The following is a 22,862-nucleotide window of genomic DNA, read 5'->3' on the forward strand; positions in this document are numbered from 1 at the left end:
TTATACACCTTAAAAGATTTATTTATTTTTATTATAGAACAGATGTTTTCTAATTGGCCATCAAAGGAGTAATGGGGATACTTGAAGAAATATACATGTAAAATATGTTTAAAATAATCTAGAATCAATCTAATTAAAAAAAATAAAAAATTATAATTTAAATGAGTGTTTAGGGAGCGCCGGGAAATAGTGGAAAGTATAAACCATATCATAAATATAATATACTCTATACATTTATACTACACAGTATGCATTAACATAATATATAATGTAAAGAATATTATACAATATTAATTACAAATATAAATGTAATCAAGTAAGAAAATAAACCAGACATTGCATTATAATAAACAAAAAATACATTAATGAACAAAAAATACATCAAAATGTATTAAAATAATGTAGTGCTTAGAATAATAAACAATTAATGCAAAAATATAAAGTTTAACAAGATTAGAATGAATTAACAAGAAAGAATTAAAATAAATAAATAAAAACTGTAATAAACTGCATTTAGATAAATTATTCAAATAAATATGTCTATAAATGTATAAATTAATAAATACAGATAACACAATGAGTAGTAAAAAATGTAATAATGTAATTCAATATACATGTCTTTTACATTTCAAAATGAGGCTTTAACAAAAGCAGCAACAACAAAATCATTCAATCAAGTAAAGGGTTAAAATATGAGAACTGTTTGTGCTTGACCAGTAAGAGGCATTGCACTGTCTCTAAGCCCCGCCCACTACAGTTAATTTATTACATTAGAAATGTTTACCATGCAGCCTCTCACAGCGCCACCAGCGGTCTAAAAGCACGCTGCATGTTCGCTTCAGATGAGAATGAGCCTCCATCACTGGCAGCTGATTTCCAGCATCGCATTCGTCTCATGAACGCTGCTTAAATCCGACCCGACCCCGAATACTGACCAAAACAACCAGCGCGACATGGCACGGGACAAAAAGGACAGAGATAGCTGGGGTGAGTCCATATTTTAAACAATAAACCGACCGGCCGAGAGACACCCTGTGATACTGTGGGTTATTATTGTAAAATTCTGTGAAGATGCCTGTCACAACCTTTCTGTATTTTAAAGAACACACACATATAAATACACATATATTTTTTCATCATCTAAATCAGATGATTTGGTTCGGACCACAGCCCTGTTCCGCCCTGTGCGCGCGCGCGCGTTTGTGATGACAGCTATTTTAACGCTTTAATATCTATATTTAACAGCAACATGACATTTGCAGAATTGTTATGCCAGAGTTGGCTCGTTTTTTAATTCACACACTCATTTTACATGCACACCAGTCAATAATATGCTCAATTTTTGAATTATTCATCCCAGTCTTTATTTATATTGACATATAAGTTGCATTTATTAGACACTTTTCCTTCACTGCAGTGTTTCAAATAAGAAATGTGTGTGAAGTGAGTGTGTGCATGCCAGTGACCCACATAAGCAGAGCTCTGTGCATCTGCTACAGGCCTGTATGGAGATGCTGATTTATATAATATACAGTAGATGGTGGTCGTGTGAAGCTTACTGCTCCATACAGGCCTGACCAGGTGAATATGACATGATAGAGAGCAAGCGAGAGGAACGGGAGCTCTGCGAGGTCATTTGAATGTAAATAATTTACAGTGTTGGGATAGTATTGGTGTCGCTTTATTGAGGAGGACCAATGGCTGAAGTGTAAATGCAATGCTGTGAACAGCCTCGTCACATCCTTAAGATTTGCATGGGGCCCAATAATCAAAGTGATCAAATATGGTATGTGGGTTATTGACATATAGGCAGTAAAATGCTTTATGGTGTGTGTAAAACACCATTTTTGGAGAAATCTGATGTATGAGAAAATATAAGTAGCCACTAACTTTATCAGTTCTTTCACTGTGTTTTTTTAATAAATACATTTTTACTAAACTTTATTGTAAAAATGGTGCGACATAAAAAAAATTAAGAAAAAAAAAACTCTAAATGAGGCGACACGGTGGCTCAGGGGTTAGCACTGTCACCTATAAGCAGGATAGTCGCTGCTAGGCCAGTTGGCATTTGTTTGGAGTTTGCATGTTCTCTCTGTGTTGGCGTGGGTTTCCTCAGTGTGCTTTGTTGTCCCCTATGTCCAAAGACATGCACTATAGGTGAAATGGGAAGGCTAAATTGTCCGTAGTGAATGTGTGTGAATGAGTGTGCATGGATGTTTCCCAGTGACGGGTTGCAGCTGGGAGGGCATCTGCTGCATAAAACAAATGCTGGATAAGTTGGCGGTTCATTCCGCTGTAGCGACCTCAGATTAATAAAGGGACCGAAAAGAAAATGAATGAATGAACTCTTGATGAGGCGGCATGGTGGTTCAGTGGTTAGCACTGTTGCCTAAAAGCAAGAAGGTCACTGGTTTGAGTCCAAAGACATGCGCTATAAGTGAATTGGATGAACTAAATTGGCTGTATAGTGTATGTGTGTGAGTGAATGAGTGTACGGGTGTTTCCTAGTACTGGGTTGCTGCTGGAAGGGCATCCACTGCGTAAAACATATGCTGGATAAGTTGGCGGTTCATTCCGCTGTGGCGACCTCTGAAATAGAGACTAAACTGAAAGAAAATGAATGAATGAATGAACTCTTGATGGTATACAAACAGAATAAGAGCGATTCATCTTCATGGACACTTATCGTCATGTTACGTGTGTCGTTCACTCCTGCCCCTAATTATCACTTTCAGTTGATCTTGCTTGTCTTTTTTCCTCCTCAGTTTTCTATTGGTTGATTTGGTGATGTCAAGTTTTTAAAATGGACAGAAGCAGACTTCTTACTTATGCTCATTCCTCCACACCACCACAGTTTCTGATGGCTTTATTGTTGTGTTCTCCTTTACACTTTCCTTTTAATGTTTGTTTGAAGTGGTTAGTCCCAGCCTGCTTTAAGGTTAGTTTGATTGTTATTTATTATGTAGTTGGGCTCCCCACCTCTTGTCATTTTGGATTGTTTTGCTGATTACATTATGTTAATAAATAAATTAGTTGAAGCTAGGCATGGGAGGGTATAAGATTATGACGGTATGATAACCTTGGATAAAAATATCATGCTTTCATGGTATTGTGATTACTGCTCTAAAATATTTATTTTTTTAAATGTCTGGGTACAAACTTTTTTCCCCTTTTGAACACAATCTATTTTATTTTGGGAAAGATTTATAATATTTTAGAATGGTAAACATGTCAGGCTAAATAATGAAAATGAATCATTGACCTCTGCTGTCTTCATTTGTCATCAAACACACAGATTTCTTTACAATTTAAAACGGCATCTTTGGATATCTGCTGTCCTAACAAATAAAAAAAAAATGTAAATAAAAAAAATCATACACATACCTTAGAGATGGTATAGCAGAAAGATTTGTTGGTTTTAAAACCTTGACTTTTCCAAACCACGATATATCTTGAAAACGGTTATTGTCCCATGCCTAGTTGGAGCACATTGGCCGTTGTTTAATTATGTAACATTGTCTTAGGATCACGAGTCGTATCCAAGTAGAGACCGTAACATTCATACAGTCAGTGAATGACTTCTCCATGACTTGTAAGACATTTTAAATAAACAGGAGTTTTACACCAAAGACAAACAAAACACAACAATTTTATAGTGGGTACAAAAATATGTGAACATTTTGAGACAAAAACTGAGCATGTGCACATGATGGGCTTCACAGGGGGCTTCAGCCACATGATCCTGAATGAGATCCCTCAACTAATTAAAGTTTAGCATATTGTATCACACCAGAGTACATGGCTGTCAATGAAAAAATGGATCACTTTCCTATGTTTTCTGACATATATGGATGAAAAAAAGGATTGGCATTTACTAAAATAGCCACTTGTAAATTTAGGCTGGCGGTTTATTCCACTTTGGTGACCTCTGACAAATCAGGGATTAAGCTGAAGGAAAATGAATGAATGAAAATTAGGCCCAATTTTCCTTTTACTATAATTTTCTTTTTAACTTATAAGAGCTGTATTTACTTGAGAAAGTCACAGCATAGGTCAGTTTTGAGTTTTAGCTCAAATATGTAAAAAAAAAAAAATCTAACAACACAGTAGATTTTTAGACCATTTCAATGTTTTCATGTCATTGGCCCGTGAATATTTCCTGCTTGTTATCAATCTATTTAATAACTGTAACAAAAAGCAATTCCATAACGTAAAACAGCTGCCATAATATTATTGATAAATATGTGGCTCTTTTTGGATTCTCGGAAGCTATAAAAATTAAAAATGTAAACAGGAAATACGATTGGACCATTGTTATTGTTTACATCCCTCAAAATGGTCTATAAAAGGTCATTAAAAGGTCTATGGAAGACAATATTTAACCATTTAACATTTTAAAAGATGACAATACTAATTATATTCATATTTGTCATGTGTGACAGTAAAAAATGCACCATCATGTCAACAACTCCTATCCGAAATGCTCTCCATTCCATTACTGTGCATTTGCATTTAAGAAAATACTTGACCGATACATCAATTTGATTCTCCAAAGCAACCTGGTTCACATGCACATTACCGGTTGGTATTATGCTTGACCACTAGTTTTTACATTAGGAGGCCTGAGACGTATTTGAGGACCTCTAAACCAATAAAACATCTCTATGAGCCACACCACACTGGCCTTGATAACAGAGGTCAAGATCATCCATTAGGATTGTCTGCTGCATTAAGCCCTACTAAACCATGACTCAACCGTTGGTCCCAGAAGATTGTTAAATTGAGTAAGGATTGAGAGTCTTTGCTTTTAGAATGCTCTTCCGTAACATTTGTGTTAGCATAGCTTGTCTCTGATTTGAATATAGACTTATCAGACAGATGATTATCTAAAGTGCAACATGGCATTAATGCTTCATTCATTTTGAGAATACAATGTGACTTAGAGAGAGGATGAAAATGCACATATATAAGCAAAGTTATCATTAGATTAGAATAAACTAAATTTAATTAAATTGTTTGCTTATTATAAAAAGGGCAATAGTCACAGTGGGTAGCGTTGTCCCCTCTTGGCAAGTAGGTCGCTGGTTCGAGCCCTCGCTGGGTCAGTTGGTATTTCTGTGAGGAGTTTGTATGTTCTCCCCGTGTTTGCGTGGGTTTCTTCCGTGTGCTCCGGTTTCCCCCACAGTCCAAAGACATGCGCTACAGGTGAATTGGGTAAGCGTATGTTGTCCGTAGCATATGTGTGTATGTCCTGGTACTCCAGGTTGGGGGTTGAGCATTGGGCTAACAACCCACCTCATAAAAACTAGATGTTACGAAACAACAGTATGGTGCGGCTAAATATCTACTTCGATATAAAGGGCCTTAATTTTATTAATAAAAAAATTTATAAAAATTCTGTCATCATTTACTCAGCTCTCATTTGTAACAATCCTGTTTGAGTTCCTTTCTTCTGTTAATATTTTGAAAAATGTTGGAAACTGGAAACCATCGACTTCCATAGTATTTATTGTTTCTACTGTGGATGTCAGTGGCTGCCAGTTTCTAATATTCTCAAAATATCTTATTTAGTGTTCAACAGAACAAAAAGACTCTCATAAAGGTTTAGAAGCACTCAAGTGTAAGTAAATAAACAGGTTGTAATTCTCTTTTCATTTTTTTGGGTGGAATATTCCAATTAAATTAAGGCAATGATGGACAGGGGCACGTGGGCAAATTTGGCCAGGATGCCAGGGTTAAACCCGTACTCTTTTTCGAAGGACATCCTGGGATTTTTAACGAACACAGAGAGTCAGGACCTCGGTGTAATGTCTCATCCAAAAGATGGCACTCACTGAGCAGTCACGATCGCAATATATATGTCCATGCTTAATATCCAATGGCCAGAAAGTGATTCATTTTTTTATAAATTGCTAAAATTGTTGTATTTGTTATGCAGCAAGCTCAGAGATTGTTGTGTACACTATGACTTTATATAAAATTAACTTTAATGTGTGATATGAATAAAAAGTTATCATAAATGAATAATTTCTCAACTCAAATGAGTGGCGACTTGGTCCCGGAAACAGTATTACAAACGTCACCACTTAACAAGCGGATACAGTCACCATCACTATACTGGGGCGTTAGGACCCACACAGACCGCAGTTTGAGTGCCTCTGTTGGCCTCACTAACACCACTTCCAGCAGCAACCTAGCTTTCGGAATGAGATCTCCCATCCAGGTACTGACAGTTTGTAATAGTCTCAAATATTAAAAACTGTATATTCAAATATTCTGCTTAGCTTCAGTTGGCACATCATGTGAGAGTTGCAGAGAGCTAGCTGTCGGCAATTTAAAACACACAACACATACTTCAAAAATGAGAATTAAACAAAGATTTTAGAGAAAAGCTTAAGTAAAAATCTTAAATTAAACCACTTAAGTATGAGTAAATAATTGTAACTCTATTTCTTTTTTTTTTGTCTAAAATATTGCGATTAAATTTATTTAATTGAAATAATGTAACATCGAAACTTTCAATATTTAAATTTTAAATAATTTTTTTATATTAATATTTAATTAATAGTACATTTGAAAACTGTCATTAAAACACACACACACACACAACACATTCTACAAATATGGGAATAAAACAAACATTTTAGTAAAAAGCTTAAGTTGAGCCACTTAAGTGCGAGTAAATAAATAGTGTGTAGTTCTATTTCCATTTTTTGAGGTGAAATATTCTTAATAAATTAACTGAAACAAACTTACATAGAAATTAAATGTAATATTTAAACTACATTTTAATATTAACATAATAACATCGTTTTTTACGTTTTTACGTTTCGGGGCTCCCCTTGTTTCAGCCTCTTTGCAAACTCAGCAGTACGGGAGGTAGGGCATTCTCCTACTGTGCACCTAAATTGTGGAATGCTTATCCCACAAACATCAGGAACGCCAGTTCACTGGACTGTTTTAAGAAACTTATTAAACCTTACCTTTTTAGCATTGCTTATAATTTATGAGGCTTACTTTTTACATGTATTTTTTTTATATTTAATGTTTTATTGTGTTCTGAGGCTCTTGTTAGCACTTTGAGTCTGAGAAATGCTCATTATAAACAAAATTTATTTTTATTATTACATTTATTCATTCATTCTTTTTCCTTCGGCTTAGTCTCTTTATTCATCAGGGGTTGCCACAGCGGAATGAACCACCAACTTATCCAGCATATGTTTTACACAGCGGATGCCCTTCCTGCTGCAACCCAGTATTGGGAAACATCCACCTCATTCACACTCGTACACTACGGACAATTTAGTTTATTCAATTCACCTACAGCTCATGTCTTTAGACTGTGGGAGAAACCTGAGCACCTGGAGGAAACCCACGCAACCACGGGGAGAACATGCAAACTCCACACAGAAATGCCAACTGACCCAGCCGGGACTCGAACCAGCGACCTTATTGCTGTGAGCAATGCTAACCACTGAGTCACAGTGTCAATTTAAAAAACATATCACACATACTACAAATATAAGACTAAACTTCAATAGTAAATAATGGAAACTTTTCCAGTTAGGTTTCACTTGTTAACAAGAGTTAATTTTGTTACAGAAATTCTCTATCAAAGTTCATCATAATGTATGGAATCTACACGTATCAGCATCCCTTACATTATGATAGAAAGAGAGCACAGCGTTTAAAAGCAGCAGCTTTAAAAGCATTGAAAGCACATGGTGTCTCTGAGGTTTGCTTACATTGCTGGATGTTATTCCATCTATAGTTGCCTCTAAGAGAGTTGTTGTGATATTTAATGCGGTTGTTTGCAGGGTCTTTCGTGGATAAGAACGTGTATGACTGGAGCTCTGAGGAGGAGGAGGCCGACGGTCGGGCGCGTCCGGTGCAGGTGCTGGTGGTGAAAGATGACCATACGTTTGAGCTGGACGAGGCAGCGCTCAGTAAGATCCTGCTGTCCGAGGAGGTCCGAGACAGAGAGGTGGTGGCCATTTCTGTGGCAGGAGCCTTCCGGAAGGGCAAATCCTTCCTCATGGACTTCATGCTGCGCTACATGTACAGCCAGGTCAGGTTGTCTTAAAGTGCTGGTTCACCCAAAAAGGAAAATGATGTTATTGATTCCTCACCCTCATGTCATTCCAGACCCTTGAGTCCTTTGTTTATTTTCAGAATGCAAATTTAGATATCTAAGGTGAAATCAAATAGTTAAATCCTCTATAGACAGCAAGGTTCCAGACTCTAATATAGTCAAGAAGCAAAAAACAAAAAATAAATAAATAAAAAATTGCTCAAAACAGACCACATCTTTATTTTTTTAAAACTTTTGCCCCCTTTTTTTTATACTTTCCATATTTTCTATTTATTTAACGTTATACCCATGGCCTATGTTGCTAATGAAATACCTAAACAATCTGAATTTGAATTGTGTTCATTTGAACAATTGTAATTTCAAAAATCTGAATTTTTATATGCCATTGCTTTAAATTTTTAAGGCTGAATTTTTATAGACGTATTTTCAAACTTCAGATTTTTGGTGTTCTGAATTCATAGACTGCAGATATCCAGTTTGTAAAAATACAGTTTCAAATTTTCAAATTCAAATTCAATATCCTAAACTTTAAAACCAGAAATTCAGATCGTGAAATTCCGATTCAGCAGAGAGTAGGTCACAGAGCTGCATGAGTTTACTGGTGTATCTGAGGCTCAGGAGGACACAATTCTTCTGCAAACTGACTGTCGGGCTCACCTATTTTCAGTAGTTTCTGTAATAAATACATACATGCTTCAGTGAACCAAATTTATATATTCATATTCAAGTTATGAAATTAAAATTAAAATTAAGAAATTCAAAACAATTTTTACAGCATATAAAAATTCAGATTAAATTACAATTGTCAATAATTCAAATGAACACAATTCAAATTCAGATAGTTTTGCCATACTATTAGCTCTATAATAGCACCCTCTAATGGATTCATTTAGATATTTAAGGTGATTCCGATATTTAAGGTGAACTTGGAGAGCATATACAGTAAGGTTCTAGAAGCATCCTCAAAACAGACCATTCATCTTCATTTGTTTAAAATGTATGACCCTTCTTTACGTTTGGCTACTTTCTTTTTAATATTGGCCCTTCTTTTAATTATTTATACTTTTATTTTACTCTATACCCATAGCGCCATCTGATGGATTAATTTAGATATTTAAGGTGAAATCGGAGAGCTCCCTCATCCTCCATAGACAGCAAATTTCCAGACCCATTCAGAAAATTCAGGTCCTCATTCAGGTCTGTTTTGTGGATGTTTTTTGCTATTATTCTGGACTTTCTGATTCAAGTCGAGTCGGGACCGTTGCTTTGTATGTAGCGCCACAGCTCTGCATAGTTTAGTTCCAACCCTAATTAAACACACCTGATCAAACTAATTGAGTCCTTCAGGCTTGTTTGAAACGTACAGGTAAGTGTGTTTAAGCAGGGTTGGAACTAAACTGTGGAGGGCCCTCCAAGACCTGGCTTTGATACCGGTGTCTTATGATGAACAAAGGTTTCAGGGGTCTGGAACAACATTAGGGTTGGTAATTAACATCTTTTTCATTTAAGGATTTATTTATTTTAATTACCAATAAAACTGCCAGTGGATTAATTTTATCCATGTACATGATTATAGTTTTGATATGGCTGAATCATATTGTCACAGTTTTCTTTATAAAGTAATGTCTCAGCAATGATGCTGAGCCGACCAAGGACACGAGAAATCTCAACAACATCAGATCATCTCTAGTCTCCATCACTCACTCAAAAAAAATATTCTTGCTTCTTGTTCAAGCTACTTATTTAAAATGAGCAGAATCAACACAATACTTGATCTTTATTTGGGACAACCTAATTTTTTAATGTTCAATTAACTTAATTTGTGTTGGGACAACATGAAGAATTTGTTTGGAACCCAGCATTTATTACACTGTGTTTAGTGTCTCTAATACTTGTTTGACATTCATATACCTTTTCATCTATTGTAACTAAAAGTAAATACCAGTATCTTAGCGGGTGAAAGGAGTTGCTTAGCAAATATGTCTGTGCAAAAATAAAGACATATAATACAGGTGAATTTGACCTGCTGGTGTGTATTGGTATAAATACCCCATTTTGTATGCTTCTGAAAAAATACAATTGTAAAATTTTAGTAAAAGCCAGTGACTGGAATACTTACTGTTAGTCTTACTTTCTGTGAATCTGTAATTTGTGCCTGTGTGTTTAGGCCAGTGAAAAGTGGTTGGGGGATGCTGAAGAGCCGCTGACAGGATTCTCATGGAGAGGAGGATCAGAGCGGGAGACCACCGGAATCCAGATCTGGAGTGAAGTCTTCCTGGTGGACAAACCAGACGGTAGCAAGGTGAGAGCCCATCTAACCTACTTGGACACTACAGTTAATCACACTACCTGTACTGTTTAAATGTTTGGGGGTCAATTATCTTTGTAAATGTTTTTAAGTATCTAGCATTTATTCTGAATTTATTTAATTAAAGATACAATAAAAACAGTAATGTTATGAAATACTGTATTTTTACTATTTAAAATGTTCACGTAATGGAAAACCCAAATTATTAGCATCATTGCTTTATTTATCAGTGTCACGTGAGAAACCGTTTAAAAATATTGTTTTGGTGCTCATGAAATGCTTTAAGAATAAGAAAAATCTGAGGAGTTTATTATAAATATCATCATTAACAACTCTTACTGTATTTATCAGTTAATATAATGTACAAAAGAATAGCATTTATTTAAAGAAGAAATCTTAACAAGCAGAATTACTTTTTTCATTATAAATGTCAGCTTATGATCAACTAATTGTTGAATAGAAGCAGTCATTCCTTACTGACCCCAATGGTACATGTGGTCATAAACATTTCATGCTTGTTATCAAACTATTTCATAACTGTAACAAGAGGCAATTCAATCATAATGTTAACATAACTATCATAACATTATTTATCATTATATGGCTTTTTGTATTCTCAGAAGCTATAGAAAATTAAAAATGTAAAAAAGGAAATACGCTGGGACCATTGCTTTTGTCGCTCAAAATGGTCTAGTTTCAAGACTTTAACAGCTTTATAACATATCTACTGTATGTAAGCTGAGTCTTTACCGTATTCTTGTATGTTAAATGAAGTAAAACTCCCTGAGAGGTTTGTGTCATGGTTTGAAAGGCAGTCGTGTATTATATCTTTTCGCCTTTAGGTGGCAGTGCTGCTAATGGACACACAAGGAACCTTCGACAGCCAGTCCACTCTCCGTGACTCAGCTACTGTATTCGCCCTCAGTACCATGATCAGCTCTATGCAGGTTTTACATTCACAACACTGCACAAATATCACCCCCAAAATAAGTGAAGTAATAACTCTTCGTTCTCAGTGAAAAGTTAACATTGACGCCATTTCGGTTCCTTCTAGGTGTACAACATATCCCAGAATGTTCAGGAAGACGATCTTCAGCATTTGCAGGTATATAAAGACTCATACAGGAATCCACAATGATAGTAAATGTAGTGAGACAGTTAGGCTTTAAAGATTGAGAACTACAGTGGGTGTTTGCAAGAAATTAAAGTTTCTTGACAGCATTATTATTACCTTATCACATTAGTCCTGCTTGGAATGCAATAATCTGGGAAAGCTGTAGTTTTGTGTGTGAAACAGAACTGAAAATAATCTTACATTTATAATGTGAAACAATATACAACAATAAATATTTTTATAAGTAATAAGTATGTGTTTTTCTGTGACCTGTATAGCTCTTCACCGAATATGGCAGACTGGCTATGGAAGAAACATTTCTCAAACCGTTTCAGGTATTATTTTAACGCTTCGGCTGTCAGCTTCTAACAGTGATACAATTCTGAAAGCAGCATCTGTTTTCAGTATGTTTTGTTCCAAAGTTTCATGTAATGATACTCGTATAAAAAATGTCCCTAACCACCTGCTATGTGTCATTTCACAAGTCACTGATCTTTCTGGTGCGGGACTGGAGCTTTCCATACGAGTTTCCTTATGGACAGGAAGGAGGAATGAAATTTCTGGAGAAAAGATTAAAAGTAAGTCTATGGAATCATGGAAATGTCAGGAGGATTTACACCAGGATTTTGCATTTTTGTGGCCTAAAATGGCAGCATTTCTCAAAACATGCAGCAATATTTGTGGAATTCCTCGTGTTGTTTTGCTGTAAAAAAATATAAAAAGAGAACAATCTACATTTTTTTACCTCAAGAATCAATGAGCTTCATAATTGATATAAATAAAACGCTAAGAGAGAATCGATGGATCCTCAGTGTAGCCCTATTGTATCGTATTTTTGCCAAACACAATTAAAATCACTGAGCTTTATCATAAAAGTAAGCATGTAAACATCATTTTACTATCAGGGCAATAAATTATATATAAAGGCATTTTATGTAAGTATTCTGCTTTGATGTTGTTAAAATATAATTGATTTGAAATAAATAGCTTTTTTTTGCCCAGTTTGAGCCACTAAGTAAAACTGAGCAGTTTTTCTTCCCCCTTTGTATCCTCACTATATACTATACGAGACATTTAAAACCTGATGTATCAATGTAATTATATATTAAACTTTATTTTAAGGTGTCTTTGTTACAGTTTACATTTAAAATTTTTGAGTTATGGTTATTAATTACACCACGTGCTTACCATATGGTATGGGTTAGAATGCAGGATAGATTTAGTGTTAGTTCTTAAGGAAACACATAGAATATGTAACAAAGACACCTTAAAATAAAGTGTTAACCATAACCATAACTGACATAGAAAATATAATAATATAGGGTTACACTTTATTTTAAGGTGTCCTTGTTATAGTGTTTATGAGTAGTTCTAATTTATTACTTGACCTTACTATATTAGGGTTAGATTGCAGCTTAGTTGTATGTAATTATGCATTATTAATTGTAATTAGTATAGTAGTAAATACATGGAAGACATAACAAGGCCACCTTAAAATAAAGTGTTAACCTAACCCTAACTGACAGAATGATATGTAAAGATATAGGGTTACACTTTATTTTAAAGTATCCTTATTATAGTGTTCATTTAATGTAATGAGTAATGGGGATTATTATTTACAAGCAATTAACATGTCGTTAGGGTTGGAATGCAGGTTAGATTTAGGATTAGTTGCATGTAATTATGTATTACTAATTGTAATTACTATAGTAGTAAATACATGGAAGACGTAACAAGGTCATATTTAAGTAAAGTGCTTAACCTAACCCTAACTAATATACAATGATATGTAATAATATAGGGTTACACTTTCTTTTAAGGTGTCGTTGTTATACTGTTTATTTAACTGCTGAGTATTCATTCATTCATTTTCTTGTCGGTTAGTCCCTTTATTAATGCGGGGTCGCCACAAAAACCACCAACTTATCCAGCACATTTTTACACAGCGGATGCCCTTCCAGCCGCAACCCATCTCTGGGAAACATCCACACACACACACACATACACAACCACTCATACACTATGGACAATTTAGCCTACCCAATTCACCTGTACCGCATGTCTTTGGACTGTGGGGGAAACCAGAGCACCCGGAAGAAACCCACGCAAACGCAGGGAGAACATGCAAACTCCTCACAGAAACGCCAACTGAGCCGAGGTTCGAACCAGCGACCTTCTTGCTGTGAGGCAACAGCACTACCTACTGCGCCACTGCTTTGCCCCTAACTGCTGAGTAATGGTTATTAATTACATGTGCTTCCTATATGCTTAGGGTTAGAATTCAGCTTAGAGTTAGGGTTAGTTGCATGTGACTTGACTTAAGTCGCAAAATTTAGGGCTTGAAACTTGCTTGACAAATATCCAAAAAAGACTCGACTTGACTTGGACTTGACTGTCATGACTTGAGACTTGACTTGGACTTGAGTTAAATGACTCCAAATAATTTGTTTAATAAATAACTGTTTGTTATATAATATGCATTACATACAAAGCCAAAAGTTATATATGTAAATATAAATCGCAAAAGAAATTGCAAATATATATATATATATATTTTTTTAAAATCAACAAAAACTTAATTGACTTGAAAGTGACTTGCTAGACCAAGCTATGACTTGACTTGAGATAAGCAGTGACTCGACTTGACTTGAGTCTGGCAAAAATGGACTTGACTTACTTGAGACTTGAAGGTTGTGACTCGAGACTTGCTTGTGACTTGTAAATGTGTGACCTTCTCCCATCTCTGGTAATTACTATAATAGTAAATACTTAGAATATGTAACAAGAGCACCTTATAATAAAGTGTTTAACCTAACCCTAATCCCAACTGACAGAATCAGAAAACTCTTCTTTCTTTTAACACGTTTTAGTTCAGATTAAATTGTTTACTTGAAGGTTAGGATATCGCCAAATCCTACAAGACCTGCTAAACATACTGAAATCATTGAAACTGAACCACCGCTAACATCAATGTTTTCAAAAATATTATTAAAATCTAATGTTCAGTAATATCATGTTTTTTCACAGATCTCAGAGAATCAACACGAGGAGCTGCAGAACGTGAGGAAACACATCCATTCGTGCTTCACCAACATCTCCTGCTTTCTCATGCCCCATCCAGGACTCAAAGTGGCCACAAACCCCCATTTTGACGGCAGATTGAGGGGTATATATCTAACAATACATGCTAATCAGTAGATCTTAGTTTCGCTGTGAAGTATTTTAAAAACAATGTTCATTTATTTTCGATCTTGTGTTTTCAGAGATCGATCAAGAGTTCATCAATAATCTGCAAGTGCTTGTTCCGTGTTTACTACGCCCCAAAAACCTGGACGTAAAAGAGATCAATGGAAGCAAAATCACCTGCCGTGGACTCGTGGAGTATTTTAAGGTAACAGTTTTGTTGGTAGTGTTGTTGCTACTGTTAGGAATAAGACTATTAATACTCAAAAAAATTACTATACTTGCGAGAGTTACGATATGATAGAGGATTTAAAGCATGAAAAATTGATATTCAACAATGTCGTTTATTTTAATCTGCAGGTATCAATATATCTTTTATTTCTAATTTGTCTGCTGTTAATAAATGTTCACTTTACATTTGGAAATCTTGGAGTAAACTGAATATCTGTTTGTGATTTTAGGCGTATATCAAGATTTACCAGGGAGAGGAGCTGCCACATCCAAAATCCATGTTACAGGTGCGAGAGCTTAACCTTCAGCACACACATTCCACAGAATATAAGGTGCGATTTCGAATATAGCCATAGTAAGTTATGTTATGTTGTGTTTGTGTTCACAGGCCACAGCAGAGGCCAATAATCTGGCAGCAGTGGCTGGAGCTAAAGATCTGTACAACAGGAAGATGGAGGTGGTGAGTGTGACATTAACAGGGATGCATGATATATTGGCTGCCATATTGATTAGCAGGTAAATGCTTATCTTAATAATGAGCTGATAATAAAGTTATTAGTCAGTTTTCACATTTCGAAAAAGTTAAGTTCAAGATTTATATTTATCAGCTTATATATTTCCGATCATCTTCATTGCCATATTGTCAGGACAGCATGAATCTTATTTATATCCAACTAGTCAACAAATAACAAAATGACCCTGCCATATTTGAACTTTAACTATCCCAACATAAGATATATGAAATAAACAAAATAAAAAATAATAATAATAAATAAATAATAATAATAAAAAATTACACTCTGGGTGTCTTAAGAGTTTATACAAGGTTGAAGTCAAAATCATTAGCCCTCCTGTGAATATTTTCCTTTTTTCAAATATTTCCTTAATGTTCAACAGAGCAAGGAAATTTTTACAGTATTTCCTTGATATTTTTTTCTGGAGAAAGTCTTGTTTTTTTTTTTTGGAAAAAGTTTTTAGTTGTTCAAAACCATTTTAAGGTCAAAATTATTAGCTGCATTAAGCAAATTTCCCCCTAGCTTGTCTGTTAACCTAATTAACCTAGTTAAGCATTTAAATGTCACTTTAGGCTGAATACTAGTATCTTGAAACATATCTAGTAATATTTAATGTACTGTCATCATGGCAAAGACAAAAAAAATCAGTTACTAGCTATTAATACTATTATGTTTTGTATATAATGTGTTGGGCAAAAAAGACAGAAATAAAAAAAATAATAATAATTTAACAGGAGGGCTAAGAATTATATATGTATCTGTAATCAGCTTCCAAATATTAAGAATTATCAGTTTTGCCAAAAAATCTTTATCGGTTTATCCCTAATTAGCATGAGTTGGACCGGTAAATTTTTTGGCAATTACTGAAGTGTCGATTTTTCTTTTATTGCACAAATCATTAGATATTAAAGAAAGATAATGTCCAATTTTGTACATTTTTACTGTAAATAAATCAAAACTAAATTTTTGATTAATAACGTGCATTGCTAAACCCTAACCCTAACCTTAATGTGATTTTCTCCATGTTTTTGAACCCTCAGATTTCAGACTTTCAAATAGAACAAATCTCAGTCAAATATTATCCTATACTAACAAAGTATCCATACATGTAAAGCCTATCTATTCAGATTTTGGATGTACATCTACATTTTTAAAAAGCTGATACTTATTCCTGTCTTTGTGGTCCACAGGCACATTCAGCTAAAGTCAGAATTATGTGCCATCCTCAATTATAAGCCCCTCTGTATATTTTCCCCCCACTTTTAGTAAAGCTGAAAGAATATTTTGTTTCCCAACACATTTTTAAACATAATAGTTTTAATAAATCATTTCTAATAACTGATTTCTAAAATATTTTACATGATATTATTCAAGATACTAGTATTCAGCTTAAAGTGACATTTAAAGGCTTAATCAGGTTCATTTGGTTTTGGTAATTGGGCAAGTTATTGTATAAGGATGGTTTGTTCTGAAGACTAACGGGGCTAATAATATTAACCCTAAAATGGTTTTAAAAAATTGAAAACTGCTTTTAGTCTAGCCAAAATAAAACAAATAAGACTTTCTTCAGAAGAAAAAATATTATAGAAATACTGTAAAAAAATGCCTCAGGTAAACATCATTTGGAAAATATATGAAAAAGAAAAACTAAATAAATCAGAGAAGGGCTTACAGTTTTGACTTCAACTGCATGTTTTATCTCTCCAGGTGAGTGGAGGAGATCGTCCTTTCCTCGCCCCGAGTGAACTTCAGGCACGTCACCTGGAGATCCGCGAGGAGGCGTTAGCATTATTCCGCAGTGTGAAGAAGATGGGTGGCGAGGAGTTCAGCCGGCGTTACCTGCTGCAGCTGGAGACCGAGATCGATGAGCTGTTCGTTCAGTACATCAAACACAACGACTCCAAGAACATCTTTCACGCGGCTCGGACACCCGCCACGCTCTTTGTGGTGATCTTCGTGATGTACGTGGCCGCAGGAATCACAGGCTTCGTGGGAGTGGATGTCATCGCCAGCGTCTGCAACATGGTGCTGGGGTTTGCGCTCATCACTCTGTGCACCTGGGCTTATATTCGCTACTCAGGAGAATACAGAGAACTGGGCGCGGTCATCGACCAGGTGGCAGGAGCTCTGTGGGATCAGGTACAACAACACTCAACACAAGAGGAAATGAGCAGAACATGTACTTTAACAGACTTTGCATTTAGATATAGCTTTTTAAAATAAATGTTGTTTTTGTATAGATAGATAGATATATATATTTAGATTGTTTAAATATTTCTATATATATATATATATATATATATATATATATATATATATATATATATACATATATATATATACATATATACACACACACACACACACACACAAACAAGGTGCATACGGAAAGTATTCATTGCACTTCACTTTTTTTTTCTTTTTTTTTTACATTTTTTTGTTATAGCCTTATTCCAAAATTGTGGATTAAACTATTCCCCCAAAATTCTGCACACAATACACCATAATGACAATGTGAAAAAAAATCTATGTGAAAAAAAAACCTGAAAAATCACATGTACATAAGTATTCAGAGCATTTGCTCAATACTTTGTTGATGCACCTTTGGCAGGAATTACAGCCTGAAGTATTTTTGAATACGATGCCACAAGCTTGGCACACCTGTCTTTGGGAATTTTTGCCCATTCCTCTTTGCAGTACCTCTCAAGCTCTATCAGGTTTGATGGGAAGCGACGGTGTATAGCCATGTTCAGATCTGTCCAGAGATGTTCAATAGGAATTAGGTATGGTCATTGGCTGGGCCACTCAAGGACATTCGCAGAGTTGTCGTGAAGCCACTCCATTGATATTTTCACAGTCTGCTTTGGGTCATTGTCCTGCTGAAAGATGAACCGTCGCCCCAGTCTGAGGTCAAGAGCACTCTAAAGCAGGTTTTCATTTAGGATGTCTCTGTACATTGCTGCATTCATTTTTCCCTCTATCCTGACTAGTCTTTCAGTAACTGCTGCTAAAAAAACATCCCCACAGCATGATGCTGTCACCACCATGCTTCACAGTAGGGATGATATTAGCCTGGTAATGAGTGGTACCTGGTTTTCTCCAAATGTAACGCCTGGCATTCACTTCAAAGAGTTCTAGTCAGATCAAAGAATTTGGTTTCTTATGGTCTGAGAGTCCTTCAGATGCCTTTTGGCAAATTCCAGGCAGGGAGTGGCTTCCGTCTGGCCACTCTACCATACAGGCCTGATTGGTGGATGGTTGTCCTTCTGTAAGGTTCTCCTCTCTCCACAGAAGAACGCTGGACCTCAGACAGAGTAACCATCGGGTTATGGATCACCTCTCTGACTAAGGCCCATCTCTCCCAATCACTCAGCTTAGATGGCCGGCCAGCTCTAAGAAGAGTCCTGGTGGTTCCAAACATCATCCACTTACGAATGATGGAGGTCACTGTGCTCATTGAAACTTTTTCAGAGTAGCAGACGTTTTTCTGTGCCCTTCCCCTGCATTCTGCCTCGAGACAATTGTGCTTTGACATGCACTGCCAACCCTGGGACTTTATATAGACAGGTGTATGCCTTTTCAAATCATGTTCAATCAACTGAATTTACCACAGGTGAACTCCAATTAAGCTGCTGAAACATCTCAAGAATGATCAGTGGAAACAGAATGATCCGGAGCTCAATTTAGAGCTTCTGTTACTGATTCTTAATACTGATGTACATGTGATTTTTCAGGTTTATTTTTTAACAAATTTGCCACAATTTCAAAATCTTTTTTTACATTGTCATTATGGGGTATTGTGTGTAGATATTTATATATTAATTTAATCCATTCTGGAATAAGGCTGTAATGTAAAAAAAGTGAAGAGCAATGATTGCTTTCCGGATGCACTGTACATTAAAATATAAATGACATATTTAACATAACATAATCTTACTAGTCTTTTCCTTGTTATGCAAAGCCACATTTAATAGTATTATTTCACAATATTATTACAGTTTAAATATAAACAATAATATAATATAATAAATAAACAAATACATATATAAATATAGAAACATTTTAATACATGTCCCACTTCTAAAGGAATATATTAAAATAAAAAATTAAAATGTGTTTATGGAAACCATACTTCTCACTGTAATTTAACAAAAATATTGCTGATAAATAAATATTAGCTGTCTATCTTGATCAAAATGATTGGATACCCGATAAAATATATGACATATTTATTACATTCTGTTTACATATTAAACTATTATATGTATGTGCGTATATACACACACACGTATATATGTATGTCTATATGTATATATATGTATGTGTGTGTGTGTGTGTGTGTGTGTGTGTGTGTGTGTGTGTGTGTGTGTGTGTGTGTATATATATATATATATATATATATATAAAATGATCAAAAGTGTGTATGATTATCTATGACAAATAGATCTGCTTTACGACATAAATTTACCATTTCCTTATCTCTTTGTTTTAGGGAAACACAAATGAGGTGAGAAGGCTTTACTGTACCTGCACACACTCACCTTTCAGCTTACATACTATCCCATAACACTTTACAATCTCTGTCATGTCTCCCTCAGGCTCTGTATAAGCTGTACAGCGTAGCGGCAAACCACAGGCAGCTGTATAATCATGCCTTCCCTGGACACCAGAGCGACCAACAGCCCGAGCAGGACAAGAAACGAAACTGACCGAACACAGCTTGTGGACAGAGACAGTAGAGCGTACGTACAGTCAAAGAGAGAAAGAGACGCGGGACAGTTCTCCATCTGGTCACATTCACACAACACAGAAACATCATCCTGCACCTACAGCTCAGGCCCAGAGTCACATGATGAGGAAAATCAGACCCCGAAGAGAGTCTGCAAACATCCAGGCTGACCTGCAGTAAAACAACGAGTCACAGTATTAGTTCTGCCGCTCATCTTCTCACTGTAAATACGGTTTCTCTCTTTGACACTCACATGAAAGCAGTCTGTTCTTCTTTTGTAATGGATGTTGTTCGTTGAGTTCAGTGCTATTTATAAGGGAATAAAATACTACATGTTTAAAACACAAGCTGTCGTCGAGATCATTCTGAATGATAATCAAATAACTATTATTCAACAACAGGCACTCTCAGGATGAGTGCTCTAGAAAGAGGACAAAGTGTTTCCTCTGAAGTTATTCTGAAATGATAAGTGGGATTATAGGGCTGCACAATACATCGGGTCCAGCATATCGCAATGTGCGCATTCACAATAGTCACCGCAGGATATGTATTTTTTAAAGGAACACTCCACTTTTTCGGAAATAGCCTCATTTTACTAGTCCCCAGATGTAAACAGTTGAGTTTTACCATTTTTGAATCCATTCAGCTGATCTTCAGGTCTGGCGAAAGCACATTTAGCTTAGCTCAGCATAAATCATTGAATCGCATTAGACCATTAGCATCTTGTTCAAAAATACAGATGATTTAGATAACTTTACTATTTAAAGCTCGACTCTTCTATAGTTACATTGCATCCTAAGACGGACACAGCTCATGATTATAGTTGTCCATGAGCTGCAGTAGAGAAGACATGAGATTTGTGTAGTTACTGCAGAGTTTAACGGAGTGAACGTTTATCATCAGCATGTGTTTTAAGGCCTAAGTGAGTTGAAATCATTCAGATATTTTACCATTTTTGTTAAATTATTTATACAGTAAAGAATCTGCAGTGTAAATTTAACATTTGATTATTACATTCCTGTATCTAAAAACTATTTGACTACCCTGAAATCCGTAAATCACTGTTTATTTCACTTTCATCTTTTCTATAAAGTATTTGTCTGTGCTTGTAATTTGTTTATTATATTTTAAGCATGATTCACAGCCCTACAAAATCAACCCAATTAATCAAACCTAATAAATTCTGTCCAAAATGAGATATTCACTTCATCTGGTGAAATTGTATTTCATATATTTAACTACAAAAACAAAATGTAATATTGCAATGTCAAATTTTTCTAATATTGTGCAGCTCTAAGTACACTTACAAGTACATCAACACATGTGTACACACGCACGCACGCACACACGCACGCATTTTGGGAAATAGGCTCATTATACAAGTCCTCTAGATTTAAACAGTTGAGTTTTACCATTTTTGAATCCACTCAGCTGATCTCCAGGTCAGACGGGACCACATTTATCTTAGCTTAGCATAAATCATTGAATCGGATTAGACCATTAGCATCTCGTTAAAAAATAACAGATAATTTACATAAATTTACTATTTAAAATTTGACTCTTCTGTAGTTATATTAGCTATGCTTCTATCCAAAAATTCAAATTACTTTATGCGCAAAACTAGATTATCGTATAAAAGACGTGCAAATAAAGCAGCGTTTTCATCCAACGAGTCAAATCGAACAAAATCGTCATTTTCTGATTATCTGGTGGCAAAAATCAACAGTAAAAACAGAATTTGCTGTGACAAGAAAAGCTGAGTGAATCTTTATTTAATAAATGACTTGTGCCTAAAACCAGGCTTAGACGCGGAGCACAGACGCTCTTGATTCTGGAGGTCATTAATAATATATTAACACTTATACTGAAACGACTCAGGCATTTTAGAATGACCAAAACAACATTTCAGATGTTTTACAGTGTGCTCAGCCTGCTGGTTTGTCCATTCACACACATTTTTATCATCACATGATTTTTTATAACAATCGCATGACCCTTTTTAATTTGCATACTGGAATTTGTTCGGTAAAAGTGTATCCATCTTAGTGTACGTGCACCTTTTCCTATTGAATAAAAATGTATCCTACTCAATTGTGCATTTTCAAAGTTTCTGCACATCTTGGTGTTTCCATCAACTTTTTTTTTTTTTATGTGCATATCCAAAATAGGTGGATGGAAACAGCTATTGTGTCCCAAGACTGACAGAAATGGCTAGAAACAATACTCTCATTTGGAAAATGTATGTATTTGAATTAATTTGATTACATTTGATACATTTAAGTATTTACATTTTTTATTTAATCAGATTTAAAGCTTTATGCAAAGCTAAGCTAAAAGGGTCTCCGTCAGAACTGGCTGAATAGATTCAAAATTGAAATCTCTAAGGGAGTCATAAAATGAGCCTATTTTGGTGAAAGGAAAGAGTTTCTTAAATAAGTTCATACCTTTGCTAACATTTATAATCATAAAAAAAGGCCCATAGACCTAGTGGTTAAGTGCGCAGACATAGACCATTTTGAGAGATGTACTGTAAACAATAACAATGGTCCTGACGTATTTCCTGTTTTACATTTTAAATTTCTATTGCTTTTGAGAATCCAATAAGAGCTACATTTTGACAAATAAAGTTACGATAGCTATTATAACATCAAGTTGTGATGATTGACTCCCCTCTTGTTACAGTTAGAAAT

The 22,862-nt window shown here is 35.2% G+C and overlaps 1 protein-coding gene across 2 annotated transcripts; it reads left to right on the top strand.

Annotated features, from left to right (window-relative positions):
- The first annotated feature begins 829 nt into the window (after positions 1 to 829).
- Positions 830 to 20,519, top strand: atl1 (atlastin GTPase 1). Of its 2 annotated transcripts, XM_005157009.6 has the most exons (14): positions 841 to 987; positions 7,818 to 8,068; positions 10,260 to 10,394; positions 11,243 to 11,347; positions 11,455 to 11,505; positions 11,793 to 11,849; positions 12,000 to 12,092; positions 14,542 to 14,680; positions 14,778 to 14,905; positions 15,159 to 15,215; positions 15,317 to 15,388; positions 17,151 to 17,582; positions 19,936 to 19,950; positions 20,042 to 20,519. In XM_005157009.6, exons 1-14 carry the CDS (start codon positions 954 to 956, stop codon positions 20,150 to 20,152), a joined length of 1,680 nt encoding a protein of 559 aa, XP_005157066.1. In that variant the 5' UTR covers positions 841 to 953; the 3' UTR covers positions 20,153 to 20,519. The 2 variants fall into 2 exon arrangements, with proteins under 2 accessions (NP_001139172.1, XP_005157066.1); NM_001145700.1 differs by lacking the exon at positions 19,936 to 19,950 and having other exon boundaries at positions 830 to 987.
- The last annotated feature ends 2,343 nt before the right edge of the window (positions 20,520 to 22,862 follow it).

This window comes from Danio rerio, chromosome 13 (assembly GCF_049306965.1).
Source record: "Danio rerio strain Tuebingen ecotype United States chromosome 13, GRCz12tu, whole genome shotgun sequence".
Taxonomy (NCBI): Eukaryota; Metazoa; Chordata; class Actinopteri; order Cypriniformes; family Danionidae; genus Danio; species Danio rerio.

Excerpts from the sequence above, each read along its gene's own strand:
- atl1 (XM_005157009.6), top strand. The coding sequence starts at position 954 with ATGGCACGGGACAAAAAGGACAGAGATAGCTGGG. Across the intron at positions 988-7,817 it reads AAAGGACAGAGATAGCTGGG|GGTCTTTCGTGGATAAGAAC; the intron begins GTGAGTCCATAT and ends GGTTGTTTGCAG. Across the intron at positions 11,850-11,999 it reads CATTTCTCAAACCGTTTCAG|TCACTGATCTTTCTGGTGCG; the intron begins GTATTATTTTAA and ends TCATTTCACAAG.